The 23,989-nt window shown below is 38.5% G+C and overlaps 1 protein-coding gene across 2 annotated transcripts in view; it reads right to left on the minus strand.

Annotated features, from left to right (window-relative positions):
- The window catches only part of Mhcl (Myosin heavy chain-like), a 133,771-nt gene that overhangs the window by 91,692 nt on the left and 18,090 nt on the right, over positions 1 to 23,989 (minus strand). The window contains exons 4-5 of one of the 2 annotated variants that reach the window (XM_043427518.1): positions 19,340 to 19,351; positions 19,069 to 19,203 (exon numbers count right to left, since the gene is read on the minus strand). In XM_043427518.1, the coding sequence (XP_043283453.1) occupies positions 19,069 to 19,203; positions 19,340 to 19,351 (147 nt within the window). The remainder of the gene's footprint in view (positions 1 to 19,068; positions 19,204 to 19,339; positions 19,352 to 23,989) is intronic. The other variant, XM_043427529.1, reaches the window with a different exon arrangement.

Genomic DNA, 23,989 nt, shown 5'->3' on the forward strand with positions numbered 1-23,989 from the left:
AAGGAACTTTGATTTTCATTTGGAAAAGGTTAGAATGCAATAAAACAACATTTATTTAACGGACGGTTATGAAATTTTGAAAACGTGTGACCTCGCAACGAAGACGAGTAAACAAGAAAGAAAAGTACTGAAACGCTGTACAAGAAGAATCGAATTTGATCTGGGTGTGTTGAAGCAATTAGACACGTATTATAATGGCTCGGTATTGCGTGACATCGAAAGAGACATAGGTACGTGAATGATTCATGACTGTGACGAAATTTCTATACAGTAGGAACGATTAGAATATAATACAAACGTCCTTTTGTTCCCGTTTGAATTATTTTCCTCGATTCGCAAATTTATGGCTGATACATTGCTTATTTATGTAATTACCCGCGTCCCCTCATTTTTCTGAGACTTTGTGATTTTTCTAACAAATAATATTCACGTCGCACTGTGTCTATTTATTTATCGATGATATACGAGGAAAATTTAGCACGTTACGTTGAGTTACGGAGAAAAAAAACGTGGGCAGCTCACGATGTTGTGAAACGTGATGAAATACGAGATTACGCAAATGTCGATGTCCTTATACCGGGCGTCACTGACCCCTCGAGTTCGTGGATTCTCCATAGGAAAGTTTGGAAAAAAAATCAAATCCACGGTTGTTCTGCATGTAAAAAGATTGTTATGACAAAAGTGTTCGCTTGTTAGGAAAATACTTTTTCTGTCACGACAGAAAAAAACGATTTCGTGATTATTACAAAAAGACATTTCATTTGATTCTGAATTCATGCTGTTTCGGTTTGTGGGGTCACTCCGTTAGTAAACAATACGACCACGAAAGATCAAGTAACGAGGTTTGTGAAAATCAAGAGTTATAATGTATATCATTGGTGTCTTGTGCCTGAATGTAAAAACGCAACGAAAATTGTGGATTCATCGCCACCATCAACGTATTTATCATTGGTAGATTTGTACTCTCTGCTTTAAAAAAACTCACTTCCATCATGCGATTTTAATAAAATAAATGACAAAAGTCCACAAGCGTGATAATAACTAGTAAAATTTCAAAATGACACAGAGCGCACGATAAAAATTTGGATTGTTTACTATCGGAGTGACGTCACGTTGGAATCCAATATGGCGGATGGCGTTTTGGACATTTGAAAAACAGATGAAAAAAGAAGATTTTTCAAATTGAGTTATAAAATTTATATTGCATTTTCATGATTAAATACTGAAGCTTCTCGTTTACTTTTTACGAAATCTACTATATAAACATGCATTTCTATATTTTTTCTTGCACGGTGTAAAATACCTTATTACTCATAAATAATGTTTAATTAAAATGTGATTCATTAAATGAAAAATAAGTTGAGAAAAAATTCATTCCAGCATTCAAATTATGTATATTCATGAAATTATAAAGTACCCCAAACTTCCTCATCAAAATGAGGGACCCAATTTGACTGCTTGAAGTAAAATTAGGCTAATTGAAATCAAGTTTCGAATTTCCGGATTAAACTGTGGGATATTTTTTAAGCAGAAAATACTAATAGTGAGAATACTCGTGAACATGATAGGATTAAAAAAAGATTTGAGTTCTGAAATAGTATTGAATCTGCGAGTGTAGTAGTTCATCAAGAAGAAGTGCATTAGTACGCATTACCAGCTCCCCTCAAGAGTGTACTTGACCAATGAGCGTGGGGGGGCTAACTCTTTTTATACTGATTCTATCTGGTCGGTTCTCGTTTCTTATTTTTTTATTCTTCACTCCAGAAAACTCTATATTTATTATAGAAGTAGCCGGATAAACTGACGTCACATAGCAGCACCACCCGAGTGTTCTTGTATTTCTCCTCGACTCTCTGTATGCAGTCCACTTTCAGTGGGCGCAAAAGTCGAGAAAGGCAGAGAGAGAGAGAGAGAGAGAGAAAAAGGAGAGAAGGTGGGGGTGGGGGGGGGGGGGGGGAGAAAAGGAGCAAGGAAACAGAGAGAAAGTACTACAGGCGGATGATCGACGGCCAACCGAGTCGAGCCATCTCTTGTTTTGAATGCTGCGTTTCTTTACACTCCTGTAAACGCCAAAGAAACGAGCTTCTGCACTCTCACGAGTGATCCCCGTGAGTTAAATATCAGAACAATAGAAAAAAGTGAGGCGAAAAGACGCGACTGTATGGGAGTTTCGATGCATCAATTCTCATTGAAATTGGTGAGGATTTCGAGCAGCCTTTTTACTAACAATTTCTTCTTTCCTTTTCGACGTATCATCCCTGGAACATTATTTAAGAAATATAAAGCAATGGGCCGATCGTTCCACGTGTGGAACTCTCACTTCATGATATCATGGCGTCGAATCGACTGCGAGGAATTCACGAATATTTTACTGTACCAGTACTCTATAAAATAAAATTAAAAATTAAAAAAAAAGAAAAAAAAAAAAAAGACTTCCCTGTTCATAAGGCGATCCTATTTCAGCTGACATTTAACGAATCCAAAATTGCTGAACTTTGCTTCAAAATTCGACGAAGGAAGTGGATGGACCGTTACGGAAGATAACAAGAATACGAAGTTCTGCACTTTGCTCGACATTTGATGGCCAGTTTGTGCATTCGCTGCCACACACATATTAGTTTCCAGATCTTTGTAGGAGTGGACGTCCTTCGTGCCAGGAAACAAAATCAGTATTCACCCGAGCCGAGATGGCAAGGGAACGGAAGCGGGAGGGAGGGGGAGGGAGACTTCTTTCACCATCTGTCTCTCTCTCTTTCTCTCCACCGGTTTCTTTTTCTCGAGGTGCCCATAATCTCATTAACATAGATAAAATGGATCTTGAAACTTGCGCAATTATTCGGGGTGGTGCACGTGCCCCAGCTCAAGCGCCTCAATCGAGTGAGTAGCTTGGTGCTTGGGACTGCTATAACTTGGAGTATGCACAATACGTACACAGGAATATGCACGTACAAAGGTTCGTGCGCGTGTATCTGTTATAACATAATTCTCATCAAGGATCAAGTGTACCTCGGACTCTCCTTCATGTAGGTAGCTTTTATAAACTCGCTTCAATAATAATACTCCCACGAAGGCTGACGACTCTCTGGCCACGTTGTGCAAACTGCACAGAAGCACATTTCTCTCCAGTTTTTTTTTTTTTCGTTTTTTTTTCATTTTCATACATAACCCGAATGGTAGTTGCGTTATTTGGAATGAATTTCTCAATGAACCTTCGGAGGATCAAGCTACGGAATAACATTGAAAAACGAGTTGATTTGAAGCAGGGTATTGCTCCATCCATTTTTTTAGGTCAACGTTATAGTTTATAGCTGGAACAATTTTTTGGTTCAACTGAATTCCTGAATCAAATGGGAACATCTGGGAAGTCTCTACTCTCGTATCGGAATTTTGAAACTGTTTCATGTAGCAGATGACGGGTGGGGTTCAATATGTCGAATAACTGAATTGTAGAACGGTCGATATTTCGAAATTTAAAAAATTGTGATATCAGTTTGGAGAAAAATAAGTTATTCGAAATTCTTATTCCCGATCGACTATTCAGCAGATTGCGCGTTTAATCAAAAATTCCTTCTTTGAATTCATATTCACCCGAAAATATATATTTCGATAGTTTTCATTTCGAATGCAATTTTAACAGACCATCCGAATGTCAAAAGTTCATATTTTCGAATTCAAAATGGAGAGTAATTGTTTTACAGACAGACCAGAATATAGGGTAGCAAAAAATCGAAAGTGAATTTTTCGAGCCTATAAAACTTGGATATGAGAGAGGCAGTGGCTCAGTGGTAGCGGGCCCGGCTCCCACCCAGCGAGCCCGGGTTCGATTCCCGACGCCGACACCAATGGATTTTTCTAAGTGTCCCAAAGCTGTACTCTCTGTGGTTCGGAACCCACGTAAAAAAAGTAGGTCCAGAGTGTGTGTAGTGGAAAAAACAAAAACAGTGGGAAAGAAAACGAATAGTGGAGATATATAAAATAGAGGAAATACAGAAAAACACACCATGTAAAAACCCGAAAAGGGTATGCATGTAAAACTCCACCACTACTACCACTAACTTGGATATGCAGAATAGCGATGGCTCGAAAAGGCGAAAATCAAAATGGCGATGTTTAAAACGGGAGATCACCGGTCTGAGTAAGTGAGTGAGTGAGACGCGTGTATTTGGAGCTCCGCTGCATTTCTTTATTTTGATCGAACGACTTTCTAACGTTCCGCTATATTTTGACTGTTCGACTTTTTGGTGTTTCAGTATTTCGACCTCAGTAATATTTCGTATTTCGTTATTATATTTTCAAAATTGTGAATTTTCACAGTATCGCTGACCGTAGTAATTTATGAATCGAAAGAGTGATAGTCGAATTTTCGAAAAATCGATATTTTAGTCATCGTCCTATGGGCGATTGTTACATTCTATTTTCGATGTAAACGTGCTTCGAACCTTGCAGTTTTCTGTTTTATTTATTTTCGGCATTCAAAGCTCTAGTCTCCACATTATCATTCGAAGTTTATAAACTCGAGATTTCAGCTGTTCGAAATTTTAGTCATTCCAACATTTGATCCCCACCCGCAGATGACCAAGGATCATTTCGATCTTAATTAATTTCGTTGTGACGTGGATATCCGGGTGGATCGGTGCTTCATCGTCGTCCTCTGATCCAAATAATCGTTCGTTCCTCGTTTGATTGAAAACTCTAAAACCTACGGATTCGCTTGACCGTAACAGATTTGTCACGGGTGTTCAATCGAAGTACATCCATATTCGCGTAACGTCACTACTTTAAGGAGGTTGAAGCGTATCTTATGTTAAAACTATTTTCCAACTTTGCACATTAAAATTTTTTAAACAGAAAGCTTAAGACAGCATTAAACTTCTGGCGGGATATGCGCCGATGGTTCACCGTCGTGAAATTGAGATATTTATTGTTGAAGTTTGCAATTTTTTGAAAGCTTCCATAAGAGCCCATGTTTAACCTTGTCATTTTCGACAATGAATATCTCGATTACTAGGCGGTGAAACCTCTTCAAATTTTTCACACATAATTAAGCGCTATTCAAGAAGATTCACGTAAATTTTCAATTCATTATTTTGGAATAATGAAATCTAATGTATTTTTCGTATCATGTCCTATAATATATATATCGCTTCAACTTCCTTAACCTTAGACGAGCCGGATTTGAGAGTTGAAATCACTCTTGAAAGGTGCCCAAATTAGTATCTGGTATCGCGTATCAACTGTACACAAAGTTCGGATGACAGGGCGAGCCAAGCACAAGGCTTTTCGGTCCTCTAGAGGTTAATATTCATACCTACACTAAGAAAAAAAAGTCATTGGAACAACGAAATGTGACACTACGGGGTGCCAATCAAATATATGATCATCACAAGGTTAAGGTAGTTCTGTACTTTTTTTCAAAATCTTAGGAACCGGCTGAAATTTAAATGTGATGTAATATGGTGTGTAGCCTCCGTGGATCGATTGTCAAAATTTCAAATCGATTCACCATTTAGTTTTACGCGATGCCCATATACTTGACACATCACTGGATAGCACTATGTTTAATTTTTTAATTACCAACGCTAAACGGATCTTATGACTTTAAAATAAAACCAGTCGTGTATTTAATACTGTATTCTCAGATTAATATTTTTTTTTAATGATAATTTTTGATCATTTAGTTTTGGAGATATCGAGTAATGAACCGTGTTAACCCTACACCTCACGTGCCTTTTTTCATACCCTCAACCTCATGACCGGGGTTTGAACGCACCCCAATCTTTTTCTGCTTATAAATCCGGTCCTACGATGCTAAACTGACTTTATCCTACACCATTTCCTTCGTTTTTTTATAACGAAAAGAATGATGTTCGATAAAACTAATTTCAATTGAATTTATATATAAAAAAATCCGTCGATAATCAGTCGATAATGTCGCTTGTTAGGACGGGAGCGTAGTTTGAAGTTCGCGTGGGGTGTGCTCACACCCCAGTCATGCGTTCTAGGCTTAATTTTACGTGACGCGGAACGGGCGCATGACCAGCTGTGCGACGACGTGGCAACAGTGTACGGTGCGGCGAACTGATAGGCGCAATACAAAACAATATATGAGAGCTTTTTTCTCAAATGTTCGACCACCTTTCTCGATTGAATTGCCATTTGAACACTTATTGACTTCTTTCGTGACGAATAAATAAGATTTCGGGAAACACTGACATTTTGACGTTCCATGCTATAGTAATACTGGGGAATGGCGTTGTTTCCACGATTACAGCACCACTTTCTATATGTGCAGAGAACCTATTCGCGCACGAGGCGTGATTGTGTAGGACAGGCAGGGTACGTGTACAAGCTTTTACAAAACCGTGCAGCCGGCAGCACCGTATAAGCATTGGATTTTATTGTATGCCGCGGCCAAAAGTTTTAGCTCGTACCTGTACGTACAGAACTACCTTAAACATGGTTAAACGAATGCAATAGTTTTAGATCAAAGTGCAGATTCATTATCTCCGAAAATGGTTGAATGAAGAAAATTCTTCCAATAACATCAATTGCTATTGAATAAACAATTTTTTTTATCAGTGTAATACGAACGTGAAAAGTTGCGCGTGAAAAAACTCAATCATGCAAACGGTAAAGATTTCAGGCGTACAGGAAAATCTATTTCGACGACGAAGAAATGAAGATTCGAATCTTCACGAGCGAATAATTGATCCAAGGAAAAGAATTAAACGAAAGATGTACTTGCAAGGGAACCGCGTAGATGCTGAGACTGCAGGTAAAAACCGTTTGCAAAGAGCATGAATAGATTCTTGTAAAAATATCAAGTCTCTACGTCTCTCTCACCCCTCAGTTCCCCTTGTAAGGAAAACAACGACGATCCGGCATATCGTTTATTCCGCATATAGACTTGCTCGCTTTTGCACGTGTTCGCAACGCTTTTTATATAAACTACACTGATTTCTTCCCTTGTTGCCCGCAGTGCTTCATGCGATGTCAAGTTAGAGCGCAGTCGCGAGGAAGTTTAATTCGTCGTACGGAGCTCAAACTAAGATCTAAAATTCAACGATACCAACGGATTCTAAAATTCCAATCCCGAAGTACGAGTGAAATTTTTCACAGTCTGCTATACGCAGTTTTCCAGAGGATTCTGCGATTCTGCCATTTGATCAACTTCTTGCACAGCCGCAGCGTTTCCACTCCTTCATTTTTACTCATCGAAATGCCTGGCGAGATACTCTCATGGGGTTTTACGATCCCATTCCGTCACTTTTATCGCAATTTCATGATCCCCCGTTTCCAATCATTTACTTAACGATCCGATATAAACAGCATTCCTCTTTCCCCTTGTTATAGGTATTTATGAAGAATGCATCCAGTTACACTTTCGACACGCTAATGATTCTCTCTTTTTTCAATCGCTGTAAGATTGTAACACGAAAACGACGACACAAGTTTTAACTCGCTCGGAAGATAACTGGGAAAAAAATCTTCCCTACCGTTCGAGGAGTGTCGAAACGCTAAATCCCAAACATATCACCCAAGTGTAAGTCAGATTTTGTAGAATTCTGCCGATAACTGTTGACATCAGTAAGTCATTTATCGTGAGAACTCTACGTTATCGACTGCATTTGTTGTTGCGATTTAAAACCAAAGTATGCAGCAGCAGCAGCAGCATTACGATAATGAAGTATAAAATCACTTGAGATACATGAAAGTTAATTTTTTTAGGATTTTTGTACAACTGGTCGAGTCAGAGTCGACAATTGAATCATTTGTTTTTCGGTCTTTGAGAAAATTGATGAGAATCGTAGATCAACGATCGGTTGATTCACGATTGGTTTTGGTTCTAGTTGATGCAGTAATTAGAATTTTGGTATATTTAGCGAATACCGCAACGCTTCTCGTATATGGATTTGCCGTACGGTAGCGATAAATAATGTCAATCTTGTGTAATTGAATTTACGAGAAGGTAGAGCGAGCAGTCTCGGATTAGTTGGACTCTCGAAGCAATGGAGAATCTTATCGATCGAACCGCAACTCTTTTCCTCTATTCTCTCAAGAAACGAGAGAGAGGGAGACAGAGATGGAAATTCCAGCTCGACTAACTGGAACGCACACTTTATCGTTATACGGTATTTATTCTCGCTACACTCGATTAATCAGAAAAAAGATACAACAAGGAGAATAGGCGAGTAATTTTTTCAAATGTCATCGCTTCTGCATGCAAGCTTCGCGGCGTACGTTAACATTTTGAAAGATTTTTTGTTATGTGAGAATCAGCAGAACTAGATTTTTCGAGTTGCTGAATCACACGTGAACTTAAAATCCAAAAGTGAGCAAACATTTTTCGAATAGAATTTCAAATTTGAATATCGCGTATAGGAATTTCGATTCTTTAGTGTTGAAAAAAAAGACAAATTTTCAGATATTTGTGAAAAATTATTGAAATCGTTTGAATTTGTAAAACAGTAAATCGATTAAGATTCTCGTAGAAGATTATTTGGGAATTTATTCCGTCAACCATTAAGACTCTCCAGATTTTTTTTACGCTGCATATGAAATTTATATATAAATTTTACAAAAACAAAAAACGTGGTTTTTGTTGCTGAACGAATAATTTTCTTAACGAGATTCTTCAAACTGTTCATTGGACCGCGATCACCGACTAAATGTAACGAAACTTCGAATCGTCTATTCAAAATTTCATCATCGTCCTCGAGGATTTTTGCACAGATCTTTAAACTTGTAAAAGCAATTGCCTGTAAACGCGTTTCTTGACCGATCTATTTCTCGACTTTTCTACGTTCGTTGAAGAATTCGGATTGAAAGAAAATTTCGTTCCATTCACATATGACGGAGAGAATTCGTGTTTTCAGGTTTCTGTGGCATTCGGAAGACAATCAGTTAGCCGGAAGACGCGACAATTTTATTCACGAAAACTCGTTTACGTATGAGAACGAGTAATGAAAATGACGAAGAATAATTAAGTAAAATAATACGAAACGATGATAATGAGACGAACTGAAAATAAAATTCTCACGAATTGGCGTACTTGTGATCACGCGAAGCTGCTAAAACATTTGCACCGGAGTGCCTGAGCCAGGAATGCGAGTTACTCTCGAAGCGAATGAGTCTGTTATTAGCGCAAGGCATTTCGTGTATTCCGTGACAACGGGATTCGTTCTACTTCGTATTTGCCAGTACTTATTACTATATTTATACATACACTTATCATTCATCGTATTCTCTTTGGAAAACGCCAAAGAGATCCGTTACACGGGAGTGCACGACAGAAATAATAATCGAACGAATAATATTAAATCTCATTGAGTCTGGCCTTCGCACGTAGTTTGCGCGATGAAAAAAGCAGCTTGCTCCAAGTTCACGCGACTGTAGGTTAGTATTTCGTGTCTTACTCTTACGATAAAGAATTAGAGCCGCAACCGTGACCCAAAGAGAGGAAAACAAAATAAAAATCACTCCGTCGCTCCGGCGAGCGACTAAAGTGCTTGATTTAGAAATTGCTCGGATATCAGAAAATAATGTCCCGACGCATGACTTTTTGTTGAAGATCGATCAACCGAGAATCGAGTAATTAAATGGCGCTCCGCAGTCCGCGTTCTCTGGCACCGGAAAGTTGCTTAATGGGCCCAACGGGAAATTATATATATCTCGCACACGACGAATTGGAGCGTGTCAGAGACAATTGTCAGAGGAATGAAATTAGCCAGAAGTGAGAGTTGTACAGAGGAAGGAAGAAAATGAGAAGTCTGTTGGCACGATCCATTGTCTCGTGCGACCGAAATAGGGATATTAAGATCGCACTATCGCGGAGCCCGGCAATGGAAGCTCCAATTCGAAGATGCCCCGATGCAATTGATACTTTCATTTCCGGAAATACTATAGGGCAACATGCAAAATCTCAATAATTACAGGAGTCCTGGTAACTTAAAAAAGTGGCTTACAACTGACGCGTGTTCGTTCTCCAAAGCTTCATATATAATTGTATTTAAAATATTTGGTGGACACAAGAATTATGAGTCAAGAATTTACGTGGAAAATTCAAGGCGTTCTTTTTCAATGATTACATCAAGCCTCATTTGCCATCGAGTTCTTATATCGAAATGAATGACCAATCCTTTTTTTACTGCTGCTTCGGGAGTCTCTCGAATCACAGCCAACGAACAAAGGAAATTGCTCAACGAACGAACGCTCCTGAGATAAAGCCCAAAAGTGAAATTCCGATAGCAGGACGATCTCTTGTTCGCTAAGCGTTTAAAGGAGAGTCGTCGAAGAAAGAAACGGCTGCTGGTATGGCTCCAGTTATATCAAGAGAGTTCGCCGCACATGCGTGTAATTCGTAGAAAGAAAAATCAGAAAACAAGTTGAGTTTTATTGAATTCTCGTTAGTGTTGTACTAATTGCGCGATAAATAATGAAATGAGGAGTCGATAAAGAAGAGAAATAATTTGAAATACGGGGAGGGCGAACGATGGAAATACGGAGAGAAATACAGTAAAAATATACGCAAATAAATCACGTTATCGCAAGGCTGGAAAAAGCTATTGACATTTGAGATTTACAGGCGGGTGGTGGAGTCGGTCGAAGTAAGTTGGAAAGATGGAAAGGAATAAAAAATGAAAGGATGAAAGATGAAGAGAGAGACACGCATACGCACATTCTTAAGAAATACGTAAGAAGAGAGTGAAAAAGTGAGATGGGGCGAGTGAGGGAATGAGGAGAGAGACAGACATATTCTCATCGGTGGTCTCTTACCACGAGGGAGCTCTGGTCTCTCGCCACGCTGCTCGATTGTCCCTGGGCGTGCCACAGTACCGCTCGCGCCGGCTCTGTGAAGGACCTTTTCGACGCGACGAGACTAACAAGCAGACCCGACGGACTCACGTACGCAACGTCACCGTTTTTTTCAACCTTTTCCTACTCTGCCCACTACGTCAACGTGTCACTAACGTCAAGCCCAAGTACAACCGTTCGTACGTACATAAAAATTCACATGAAATAATGTATGTGTAACGAATGTGTGTGCTCACACGTATAACGTACACTTTCCGGCTCTGTTTTTATGTTCTCCTCTGTTTTGCTCTTCAATATTCTTTGACGGTTTTGCCACTAGCGAGTCGCGTGATCCCGAGGAAAAACGCTCCGGAAGAGAGGCGAAACGCGTGAACCGGGACCGACCAATATGGCTGACAACCGGCACGCGCATGCACAGACCAAACGAGCCCTTGTACGACGTACACTTGCATTCTATTTTATCCATAGATATATTATGGCCTTTCATTAGTTTACTTGCGCAGTTTAAGGTAAGCATCGCGATCCCACTTCAGACGGATCAATGTTTAATCATCGGCCTCTTTCCCCAGTCGCTTTAATATCCCCGATATACATCGTCGCATCGCGTTCGCAGTTTCAATCATACAAACGACCCGAGAGCTAACGGATTTCCATTAGCAATCGTTTATTTTATTTGCTTTATCATTTATTCTTTATATTTACTTCCTACGCTCCGGACGCCCACTGTTAAGGTAACTCCTGTACAGCATGCTAGTCAAATGAGTGCTAAATTTTCAAAACGCTTTTAGACCAAGTTTAACGTAGTGATTAAATGTATTGTTGGTGGATTTTTATTACAGCAGATCTTATTAAGATGTTAAAATATTAAAAACGCTAGTTTTGCAAAAGCATCAACTGATAAATGCAAATTTCCACGCTGGCACATTTTCACTGGTATCTTTCAAAGAATTATCTGCGTTTTTTCATCGATTTTATTGCACCAAGTCTCATTTTGTTCCTCAACCGATCTTCTACGAATTCAACACGTAGATTTTCCTTTAAACTCATTCCTGAGAGAAATTATTAATGAAAAAGTTTTTTCACTTAATGAACAATTAGATGCAACAGTGAAACGATCAAGTTAAAAAAAACAACTACATGGCGGATTCATAGAGGACCGGTTAACGAACAAAATGAGACTTGTTGCAATAAAATCGATGAAAAAACGAAGATAATTCTTTGAAAAATAGCAGTGAAGATGTGTCAGCGTGGAAATTTGTATTTATCAGTTGATGCTTTTGCAAAACTAGCGTTCTTAATATTTTTACATCTGAATGAGATATGCTGTAATACAAATCCACTAACAATAGATTTAATCGGTACGTTAAACTTGGTCTAAAAGCGTTTTGAAAATTCTGCTACTCGTTTATCTATCACCACTCAAAAATACCATTTTTCAATGAAAATGTGAGTAGTCCGGTGAATATGAACGGAAGATCACTGGGACCAATACGTTTGATGCTCGACCAAATACCATCACGATTTTCATCGAAATCGTGACGTCGGTATGGCCATCCGATTGATCGTTTTCCCAAAATAAAGCAATTCCTTGCTTTCCCATTACTGATTCAAACCTTTTTTTGAAAACTGTTTTAAATAAATCTTGAGATCGCAATGAACCAGTAGAATTTTTATTTTTATTTTATAAGACCGAAAAGCGTCTTAAAAGCTATTTTTTAATGGGGTCACTCCGCTAGTAAGCAATACGACAAGTGTAAAAACGCCACGAAAATTGTGGATTCATCGCCACCATCAACGATTTATTACTGCTGGTAGAATTGTACTTTTTGCATTCACAAAACTCTCTTCCATGTGATGCGATTGTTTACTTTCGGAGTGACGTCGCGTTGGAATCCAATATGGCGGATGGCCTTTTGGAAATTTGAAAAACAAATGAAAAAAGACGATTTTTAAAATAGAGTTTTTAATTTACTTGCATTTTTATGAATAAATATTGACGTTTCTCCTTTAATTTTTACGAAATCTATCATAAACACGAATTTTTATATTTTTTCTTGCATCAATTCTCAATTTTATTTCCAAGTCTTTTTATCTTTGCAAATTTTATTGTACATCGCATGAGGACTGAGGCGACCGACGTTGGTCAGAAAACGACAGTGCTGACCACGCATTTGATGCAATGAGCTTTCCAAGCTACTCAGGAATTCGCCGACGCAATTTGCCAATGCAAGAAAACAATAATATTTTCCACAATTGTCGATACGATCACAAAAAATGCATTATTTTCCATAATATTTTATCGGTTCGATTTCATAAGCCTTTTATTCCAATAACAAAACGTCACGTATCATTGCCCAAAACATAAATTCAATATTCATTCCTCACTCGGTCGAATAGAAAACTTGATTTTCCTGTAATACGTTCGTAACCACCGATTTCTTGTCATCCTACAACTGACACATACGATACTATTTTTTTCGTTTCTATGATCTTGGATTGACTCGATGACAATTGTATTTGGAATTGAAACGAAACGAAAGGGAGGAAGCCATTGAAAAGTGACTCGAAGGCTCGAAGCTCTCCGGAACGTTCGAATCTGCCCATATGGCATTACTGTTAAGCTATATTAGTGTGCATACGCATACGTATTAGTGATTGTGAGTGTCGAGCAGTAGCTAACTCGCTTTCGAGACTCGTTCGTTCGAGTTGTTATACGGTCTCATGGGGCTATTGACACTTGGTATACCATATGAACCTATATGTATATTGTATACGCACGTATTTATGACGTTTCGAGTGTGGGAGGAATCGCAGACTCCGGGTCTAGACCCTGTCGATCCTCGTTACACGCACGCCAATTTGGACAAGCGGAGTTAACTAAAAGGGAGTGCAGAAAACAATTTTCGCTCATTTTTCAATTGGTCGGGTGGTCATGAACGAGAATTATTGAAACGTTCGTGATTTCGGGAGGGAAAAGGTTCGAACAATAAAAAATTAAATTTCATTGATGAATTAATATTTCGGCTAATTTTGTGGAAAATCTGTCCCTCTGCGTTTCGTCTTCCACGTTTAATCGCGCTGTCAATTAAGTCCCGAAAATTCGAGAAAAAACATGAGTAAACACTCGGTTGAATCGAGCGAATCGCAGCAGCTGCTTCAAAAGGAAAAGGTCGAGTGAACTTTTCGCGAACTTGTAAAAAGGATGAACGTGTGTTGTCGGATCGCTCGCGAGGAGCTGCTGGCCTTTTGTGTCGTTGTCGGTGAACGCTCCGACGATTCCTTTACCCACGACTCAATTCTCCATCCCTCACTTTTACAATATCCCAAGCGAGGCAAAGACACGACCCGAGGATCGTCCAAGCAGTCTAGACGCGAGGAATATACGCGACGATGCAACTCTCCTTTCTCAACTTTACTCCCATTTCCCCAAGCACTCTCTTGATTACCTGTCGCGCGCTTCCATATAGCGTACAATAATATCCCTGCTCGTACGTTATAGTTCGTCACGCACGAAACTTCTAACCTTTGCTACAATTTACAACTGAATTTCCTACCGGCCACGAGATTTCGTCAAGTTTTCACTCGGCACGTAATTCACTTCTATTCTCACAATAATATCCCTTTCCCATAATATGCAGGCTTTTGTCGAGCATCGAGACGAATCTCCCTGACGAAACATTTCGTTAAATTAAATTTATTCCAACGAAAATTCCGAGAAAGTAAATCCAACACGGTATTTTTGTCGTGATTCTGTCAGAAAGTGAATAAAATTCTATATTTTTCCATAATATTTTCTCTAACATCGTACTTAAGAATCTTGATCGCAAGTATTCTGTAACGATTGCTTTCCTGCGCTTCGGTAAGGTCAAATTTATAAAATGCACGATTTTTTTCTGCATGACACACACGATTCTATGCATCATTTATAATTTGTAGCAGGCCATAGAACAATCAGCATTACACGAGCGCGCTAAGATTCTTAGATCAGCGTCCGACTCGAGTTTGTTCACGAGTGATGAAATCTCTCTGGCTCATCGTCTCAATATTTATGCACATAAGGAAATTTTCCACTCGTCGTTCTCAACACGTGGTGTTTCTATAGTATTAACCAGCACGACTGATGAGTTCAGCATGGAGAAGGAGAGCAAAATTTTGCAACGTTTTCGTAATTTCCTCGATCTCGTCTCTTTGTGGAAACTCATTATGGAAACTATTCAAAAATATTCAACTTCGAGCCAAAGCACGCCGTAGTTTCACAGTTTGTGTTAAGAAACACGATAAAATTTTGTAATGAATCGAAACCAATCAGTAAACTCGAAAAGAATTCATATTGATAATATTCGAGTGAATAAATATTGAAAAAAAAACCACTTGACTGCGACCTTTTTCTCACAGAACGTCGAGCATAAATGCTGCGTGTATGAGATATAGCGCAGTATAAATAAATCGATCGAACGTCAGGAACACCCACGCTCGTCCCAGCTCACGTCGCCCCCGTTTCCATATCGGTTGCAACTTACGGTGGCCATATATATTTAAGTGGTAACATACATAACTATACTTATGATACGTGCATGTACCGTGGAATATGAGCGAGGTATTGGAACGAGTGAACGCTTTAGCGTACGAGATATTTCGAGGTTGTAACACACTCGCGCGCGCGCGGCTTTCTTCACCAAACTCCTTTGATCTTTATCGCTCGTTCAACTGAGCTGGACATTAGTCGCTCATTGAAAAAATGTTTCATGTCTTTTTGCATCCCTTTCCCTCCACTTTTCACGCTTGATAATGTGTATTATTTATCGACTTGAGCAGCGCCAGTGTTTGCAAATACTTCCGCAACGTCTCGTGCTGCAAATGTCCGCTGAAGATACCGGGCGTCAAAAAATCTTCATCGCAAACTACACGAGGCTCGATAACCATTTGAAAAACTAAGGAACACCATCAATTATTCCAAAAACATGTGTCGGCAATCTTATTTGTAGGAATGACAAAAAAAATTGATGCAAAAATCTTATTTTGGAAAAACTACATTGAAGGCGCATATATAATGAAAGCTTTTCGTGAAATAACTCCGAGGAAGAATCGTCTGTTGACACGAGAAAGGGCGACGTCACGAGAAGTCTTCTTCCTTCGTCGTAACCCAGCAGGATGCATCTAAAATTCCTCCAGCATTTGAAAAGCCACGTTAAATGTGGGGTGAGTAATTCCAACAGTGGCATATCTCGTGGAGATGCGACGTTACGATTCTGATACTCACTACGGATTCTATACCGTTACGCGATTACTATGCTTAACCACGCGCGACTGTGAATTGTGTGGGTGGAAATGTGAGCGCCCTTCGCTCGCTCTTCTCTCTCTCTCCCTCCGTCTTCCTGTTACAAATATTCTCTCCTTTCTTTCTCCTGTTGTGTTTCCCATTTTCTGTATTCCCTTTCGTTCTGAGAAGCTTCTTCGTCGCGATCAGTTCAAACGACTGTCTTTACTCGCTCTGTATGCTTCGCCATCGCTCTACGTTATTCCACTCGTAAATAGGAGCAGCGAACGTTCATAATTAAAATATCAAAAAGTATATGGTCTCGAGTTTCACAAGAAATCGTGGTTATACTTGTTCGTCGAGAATTTTCTAGAACGTTCAAAAGATTAATAATTGCTCACTTCACTATTTTCTACTGGTGACAAATCGAGCGTTTTGTTTTTTCATCGAAAATCAACGAAAATTAATGGACCGGAGGTCGTTTTCAAGGTTGAAAAAATTTGAGTGTGCACCAAGTTCGAACGAACCAAGTTAGAATCGCGGCTTCTGCCAATCAAAATTCTATTCTTGGAATGATTTTCCTCCGATCTGAAATTCAATATCATTCGTTTGGAAAACGGCTGAGGCTAACTTGCCGGTTCTCAATTTTAATAACGGAATATTTCGTATCACGAGCTATCATATCCTGTTCATTTCCTCTCTCTTTTTTTCTTTCTCTCCCTTTTGCTTAGTTCCTTTCCTGTTTGTTCCCGGAGGTCAGAGACTCCGAGGTCTACGTATCTCACGATACAGCTGATCCCCCCTTTGCACTAGCGAGTAACATAAAGGCCCTGGAGTTACCAGGAAAACCTGTCCCTGTTCTAGTGCAGGGCATATAGAGCGAGCCAATCGTGACTACGGACGAGTCTCATTCGAATTGAAAATAAATGAAATATCATATGAAATTGGAAGCCGATTATTTATCACGCCCTTATCAACGAAACTTATTTTGTTTTCATTTAATCTGTCAAAATCTCATTACCATAAGATCGGATATAATAAATCCGATGTTCTTTATTTTCAAATTCAATTTCAAACGAATTATAATACTTTCTTAGACGACTTCGTTTTTAGAGGTTCACGAACAAAAGTGTCAAAAATCACTTGATATTTTATTTTTCTACACTTTCAATGATTTAAGGGGGGGAAAAAAAAGAAAAAAAAAAGTTGTTCTTTTTATCATTGCTTTTTGCAATGTGAACGTATCACATTTCGAATAAGTCTTTTCTTTCATGTACCGTTCCCACATTACGAATGACGGTATCAACAAAACGAGACGAAACAGCATCCAGAAAAATCTTGCATGCACGGATGAATACATAGAAAAATTTGCTGTTTTGTAGCAGCCCTGTTGGTTATCGCCATTCTATTACATTTCACCATAGTGCATAGTAATTTTGATGCCGAAAGCAGTTCTCTCACATTTTACTATGTACGGCAGGCAAAATTTAGGTCTGCGACATTCTTACATCGAACGATGTATCCAAATGTCACTCGTGTCTTTGGTGAAATGTTAAAAATTGGTGAATTGGATTGTACAATTGGTGAAATGTCGAAAATTATCGGTATCGTTGAGTCGCACCTTCTTAACAAAATCGTCGCATTTACTTAACAAAATCCGCTTATGAACGAAGCGATTGCTTGAAACATTACTATATGTATCACTAGTTAAATTAATTTTCATGTTTATACTCGCAACGCCTCTATAATTGGTGGGCGCATGAATTTTGTTATGTTATTAAGCAAAATTCAATGGGGTAAAAAGGAAAATACGAAACTATGCAATTTTCGATTGCTATGTTATCTCCTAAATTTTCATTAAATCATTTCATTATTCACTATGTTTTTAATCAAACTTCGCTCGATGTTTATGTTTTATATAGTACAGCGCGTTATTTACTATGGACTGTGGTAATAATGATTCCCCAAACTTTTGCATTATTTGACACACTCTGTAGCGATTATTATTATAATATCGACATGGTCCGACGTTACTATAAAAACATACTAATTTTTTCTATAAAAGTATCTCCGTATGAAATCATCATTTCCTTTGAGAAGCCTGACAAGCGTCTGTTTGTCACGCAGGGAAATGAAGACTGCCGTTTCAAGGTTTTTTTTAATACAATTGACTTTTGGACTGCTAACACGGCAGTTTATTTGTAATTTTTCGTCTCACGATACTTTAAGACGGGATTTTAAACGGGCGAGTAAAAATCCATTATTTTGGAACATCGAACATTGTACCGGGGAAAAAACGTACTCGAATGGGGACGCGCAACAACAAGGATAATGAGCCGTGAGGAAAAATTTCGTTGGACGATCGTACGGATTGGAAAAGACTGTTGTATATGCGCGCCATGAGTCGATCGGATTGTTTAATTGGTCATTAGAAAATGGTCGAGGAAGGGAGCGGGGGTGAAACTAATTAGTTCGTGGTTCCAGCTCGTACGGTCTCTCCCACGGAAGAATTAATTAGTAGTTAACGTTTAACGAGTTGTTTTTCGATAGGACAAGGCACAGAAGAAAGAGACAGAAGGAGTATTACGCAGAGATCGATTTTCGCGATTGTACGAAGACGGAGATTCGATATATGTTGTGCAGTCGTAAAAAAAAAAAAACAGGCAAAATAGCCCTGATTAGCCTATAACGGGCGGGAGCAGAATGAGAATGCGCTTCCGGTCACGCTCTGCTCGGGAAGGGCGTTTGAGAAAAAAAACCTCAAGTTCAAGCTCTTTAAACGCTTCGAGGGATTTTTTCATTCCGATTCTGATTGAAACCGCATATAAAAAGTAAAGCGCGTGGGTCATCGCGTGGCACGATATACACGTGAGCTTCCGGCCAGAGGGACGTAAATGGAACGAAAACGGAGCCGCCTGTTGAACGTCCCTCGTTATGGCTATTATACGCACACAGGCTCATGTATTTACGAGGCTCATTGAGCGATCGTGACTCACCGTGTTCTGATGAAATCTCAAGCTCCCCGATCGTCTCAGTGTACCACCGCGAATATTCGCCGGCGCCAATTCCACCTGACGTCCATCGGTGTCACCTCGTCTCGACAATTCTGATAATTCGGCCACTGGCTGTACCTGTAATCCCACCAAGTTTCAGTACCGCGTTAATTCCTTTAAATAAAAACGCGAAGAAATTTCATATGTCAAAGATGCAAGCGAAATTTCGTCTCTCCAAAGTACCTACGACCCAAAGTTTATTATTTGTTCGTACCTGAAACCGAATCTGGAAGAAAAATTCGAAAGATTCTGGAGCTTGGAAGAGCAATGAATGAAATCAATATTTTTGTAACCCCCTTGGTAAGACGAACATTGATGTTTCATACTACTATCGATACTTTTTGACACTGTAATATAGACTTGCAGAAAAAATTAATCGTCTTTCAAAACTTGTACAAGAAGAAAATAACTTGGTGACTGCTGAGTTTTGTTATTACGAAGGCAAAAATCTCGAAGATTGCTAATCAAATCTAATATTCGTATGCGTTGTACAAGCGCCATTTTTTGGGTTTTTATATCTCACGTTGTATTTGAATTTTTTTTTCACTTTACAAAATAATCACAGATTCGTTTTTTTTTTTTTTTTTTTTAATGAGATCATGGCCACTATTTAAAAATCTGCAGAAAAATCTGATTTTTTTACACAGCATAGAAAAATGTTCGAAAATGACGGTAAAAAAAATTGAGGGGAGGTTACCGAACATTTAAGCAAGAAAATAAGTATTAAAAATTGGACATCGTAGTGGCAGTAAATGGATCGTGATTTTTCAATCAAATTTAAGGGATCGTAAATGCTGGAAAAAAAAAAAATTAAATCATATGCGTATTCGTTGAACATTTATCTTGTTAATAGCGTTATAAAAATGTCAGGTCACCGAAACTTTAAGAATGAAATCATAAATTAACTACGATTATCGCTCAAGATGAGTCGTTGAAAACTAGGTTCGGTACGACATCGGCAACACCGCTCTATCAGCTGTTTATATATATGTATATCGACGTATATCGTGCTTAGTTGTGACGTGCTTACATTAGTGTATCGGTACTGTACAGGCGTGTATACTTTCTCGGTATAATTAATAGAAAAATGTTTTTTGTTCATATTTATACAAATATTGTGATAACAAAAATATTTGTAATCACAAATAATGACGTAACCTCAAATTCAAATAAATTATTGGTTATGTGTATCAAGTCATATGTGAGTGACAAGCCATCAGTTTACCGTTGGCAATATCTCTCCACCAACAACAAAGTTGCCAAATCAAAAAATTAACTAGTCAAATTTTTACTAATAATGATATTTTTTTTTATATAATTGATAATTACAACGGACTAATTGATTAGTTATGTTAGTTTTTAAATCTATAAATTTTGAGAGAATATACTAGCACCAATCCCTTATCATGACAAAAAATTCAGTTGTTCAACGCTCGTGTGGTGGGCATGATCTCATTAATATGTTTTTTTCATGATTTGTGAATTTTTTCTGAATTATTGTGTTGAAATTATTGACAGTTGGTTTCATTATTTTTTAATTGATTTTTTCTTATACTCTTTGTGATATGATCAGGAAACAAGGGACCATCAATGTACTATACTAAGAAAAAAAAGTCATTGGAACAACGAAATGTGGCATTACGGGGTGCCAATGAAGCATATGATCATCACAAGGTTAAATATGATTAAACGAACAAAAGAGTTTTAGATCAAACTGCAGATTCGTTCTCTCCGAAAACATTACAGTTAAATGAAGAAAACTCTTCCCATAACATCAATCGTTATTGAATCAACAATTTTTTTTCTCTCGGTATACTTGTTCCAACCTTTTTTCCCTCGGGGAGTTTTTAAGGTTTTATTGCACCCGAGTAAACATGAAGCCAAATGCCATTCCGAGACTCTACCGCGATTGCTTTGACGCGTTTCTCTCCGAAACGAATCGAACCATTGCGGTAACAGAATAGCTGATAAAACTTGATGAATAATAAAATGGCTTTTAACATTGAATAGAAAATTTTATAGATCCGATTTTTGTTTAAATCCAGGTCTCTAATATTCATTCGTAATGAAAAGAGCGTGAAATTTTTTTGCAAATGCGAGATCGACGATTGTCGCGATTGAGTGAATAATACTCATGTCAGAAGAGTTTGCGCGTCGTCGAAGCATACGAGCATCTCTCCTTTCTTGACAGATAGCAGTTGGGTGAGATAATACTGTGCGCTATGTAAATAATGGCGATTGAAAGCATAAGTAGGGTGGTAGTATATAATGTGCTCATTCATGGTGATACGAGTATCGTCGTACCTACTCGTGCAGGACAACGGAGAACCGAAGATAAGACAAAACAATATTTTAAACGATTATCGCTCAAGAACAACGCATAAGAAACAGAGAAGAGATAAGAAGCATTCCCTTTGCTCCGGTTCTATTTTTTTACAACGGACCTGAAGAAGGAAAATATACAAAAAGAATTGAGATTTAAATATTCCTGAGAAAACGACTAAAACTGAGAGAGGAAGAGGTAAAAGAAGCCTCAAAAACTAAAAAAACAAAAATAAAGAATTTCACTGTTCCAACTCATTTATTAAGGAGTTTCGGTACAGCTCATCTTTGGGGGGGATCAGGGTGGCAAATCCATTGTATTCTAGCAGGGCGCCAACTTCACGGCGCTGAAGTTTCCAACGTTGGAGTCCAACGAAATGAACGAAAAAAACGTTTGTAATTCACCAATTTTTTATTTCACGAATCGTTGGTGCAGCTTGAAAAACTGCGAATCGCAAATTTGGCAGGGAACAAAATAGGGGAATTACTGGAATTATTGGAGAGTTTTTTTCGATCATTTCGTTGGACTCCAACGTTGGAAACTTCGACGTCGTCCAACTTCTACACTCTCACTTTTCATTATTAAGATGATGGATCAGTCGGTAATCACACCTCGAATTTTTGAAATTGAAACTCTTTGACATCGTTCGTCCGATTAAAATAATAAAAATGTCATCGTACGCAGCACGATCGCAAAAATCCGATGACATTTTTATTTTTTCGATCAGACGAACGATGTGGAAAAATGTCCTTTTCAAAATTTGCAGCTATCTCTCTCGCACTCACGGTTGTGATTACCGACTGATCCATCATCTTAAGAGTGAATAATATGTGTGTGTAATTATGTATCCATCCATATTTTCTGTAATGACGAATGTCATAGTTTACTTTACATATTATGGATATTTATTATGTTATTTCTAAAAATGATCGAAAATGTGACGCGAACGTGACAACCGCGGCATTGCTCCGTCGTGTTTCGTTTCGCGTGTAGTGGCCGGCCTGCTCTGTCGACAGGTCCTCTCTCGAACAGCTGTGTAGGCAATCTAACCTCCGAAGTTGCAACCTCGCGATCATTTTGTCAGTAGTGTTGAATTGTTTTTCTGTTATTGTATGAATATGAATATTTTGTCCAACGGTTTCATACGATACACGCATAACCTTACCCATCCACTCAACTTGACTGTTTGAAATTTCGCGCCGATCCTGACACAATGCAACGTTGCCGTTACTTTCTTCGAGCGTGGCGAGTCGATGGAAAATGAGCAGTTCAGTAATTTGTTTTTGACATATTTGAACTGACAAACTATGCAGAGAAACTTCTTGAAAATTTGACACAATTATCAGTTTAATAAAACGCGGAAGTTGGTGTTTTTCTTTTTAATGTGTAAGCATTTTTTAAATTATGACAAAAAAATGTGGTTCGTGCCATCTAATCCCGTGTTAAAACGCTTCATAAAAAAAATGTATTTCTCAAAAACTGTGTTGTGAATCAATCTCAATTTTTGCAGGTGGGCCTTGACATTATCGACGAGCATATGGAAAAAATTTCAAAATAACCTAAGCATTTTGGTTTACTGTACCGAAACTCCTTATTAATTGACGAATCGATTGATCCACCGAAATTTCTAACACCGCGTGTCTCATAGAGGATAATGAAAAAGACAAATGTACAAGGAACGCATTGAGCGCGTAATTCTTTCTGCAACGCCCATTTTTTATTCTGTCTCACCAGGCTTCAAGAGTAATTTCTTTATTTCGCGAGCTCTCTGATTATATGCAGAGATCGTCTGGACATTTTTGCAGCTTGGATTACGAGTATGGCGGGCACGAAAGTATCACTGGAATTTAAGCTCGAGTAGTGCGAGCGAGTCGGATTCTGGACAAGGAAGAAAATGAGAAGATGAAGTCTTGAATAGAAGAGAGGTAGTAAGAAGGGTAGTAGCAAAAAGATAGGGAGCAGGGTGAAGCATTGTCAATCGAGGGAAGCGGGATGGACCGATGTTGCTCGCGTCAAGCTGCACAAGCACGTCAGAAGACAATTAGAGCATTCTCAAATGTTGGGCTTTTGTTCGTTGTTTCAACAATGAAGCTGCACAAGATCCCCTGCACTCGTAGACAAATGGAGAATGCTTCGTGAAACGAGAAAAAATCGAGCGGCGAGAATACTCAGTTGTGCAGCATTTTTCATTAATGTGCGTCTTTGTATGTCGGATTTAATAAATGTTTGATTAATAAATCATTAAGCTACGAAGTATCGTAAATTTTGAGAAAATCGTAACTTTGTAAATTTATTTCGAATTTTCGAAGGAAAAGTATTGAGGGAACTTTACTAGTTTCGAAAAAAACAGTCAAAATAATATTCAAATGACGCTTGGTCGACGGAATCTTTATGTTATAAGTGCACGTTACGAATCCTTGAAAATGAACCCAAAAACAAAAACTGAACAGCATTGATTTCTAGGGCTAGTTTATCGATAGCTTGCAAAATAAAAATTGCACTCAAATCGTAATTTTAGTATGAAAAGAATTTTTTGGAATT

The sequence above is a fragment of the Venturia canescens genome, chromosome 1 (assembly GCF_019457755.1).
Source record: "Venturia canescens isolate UGA chromosome 1, ASM1945775v1, whole genome shotgun sequence".
In the NCBI taxonomy this organism is placed as follows: Eukaryota; Metazoa; Arthropoda; class Insecta; order Hymenoptera; family Ichneumonidae; genus Venturia; species Venturia canescens.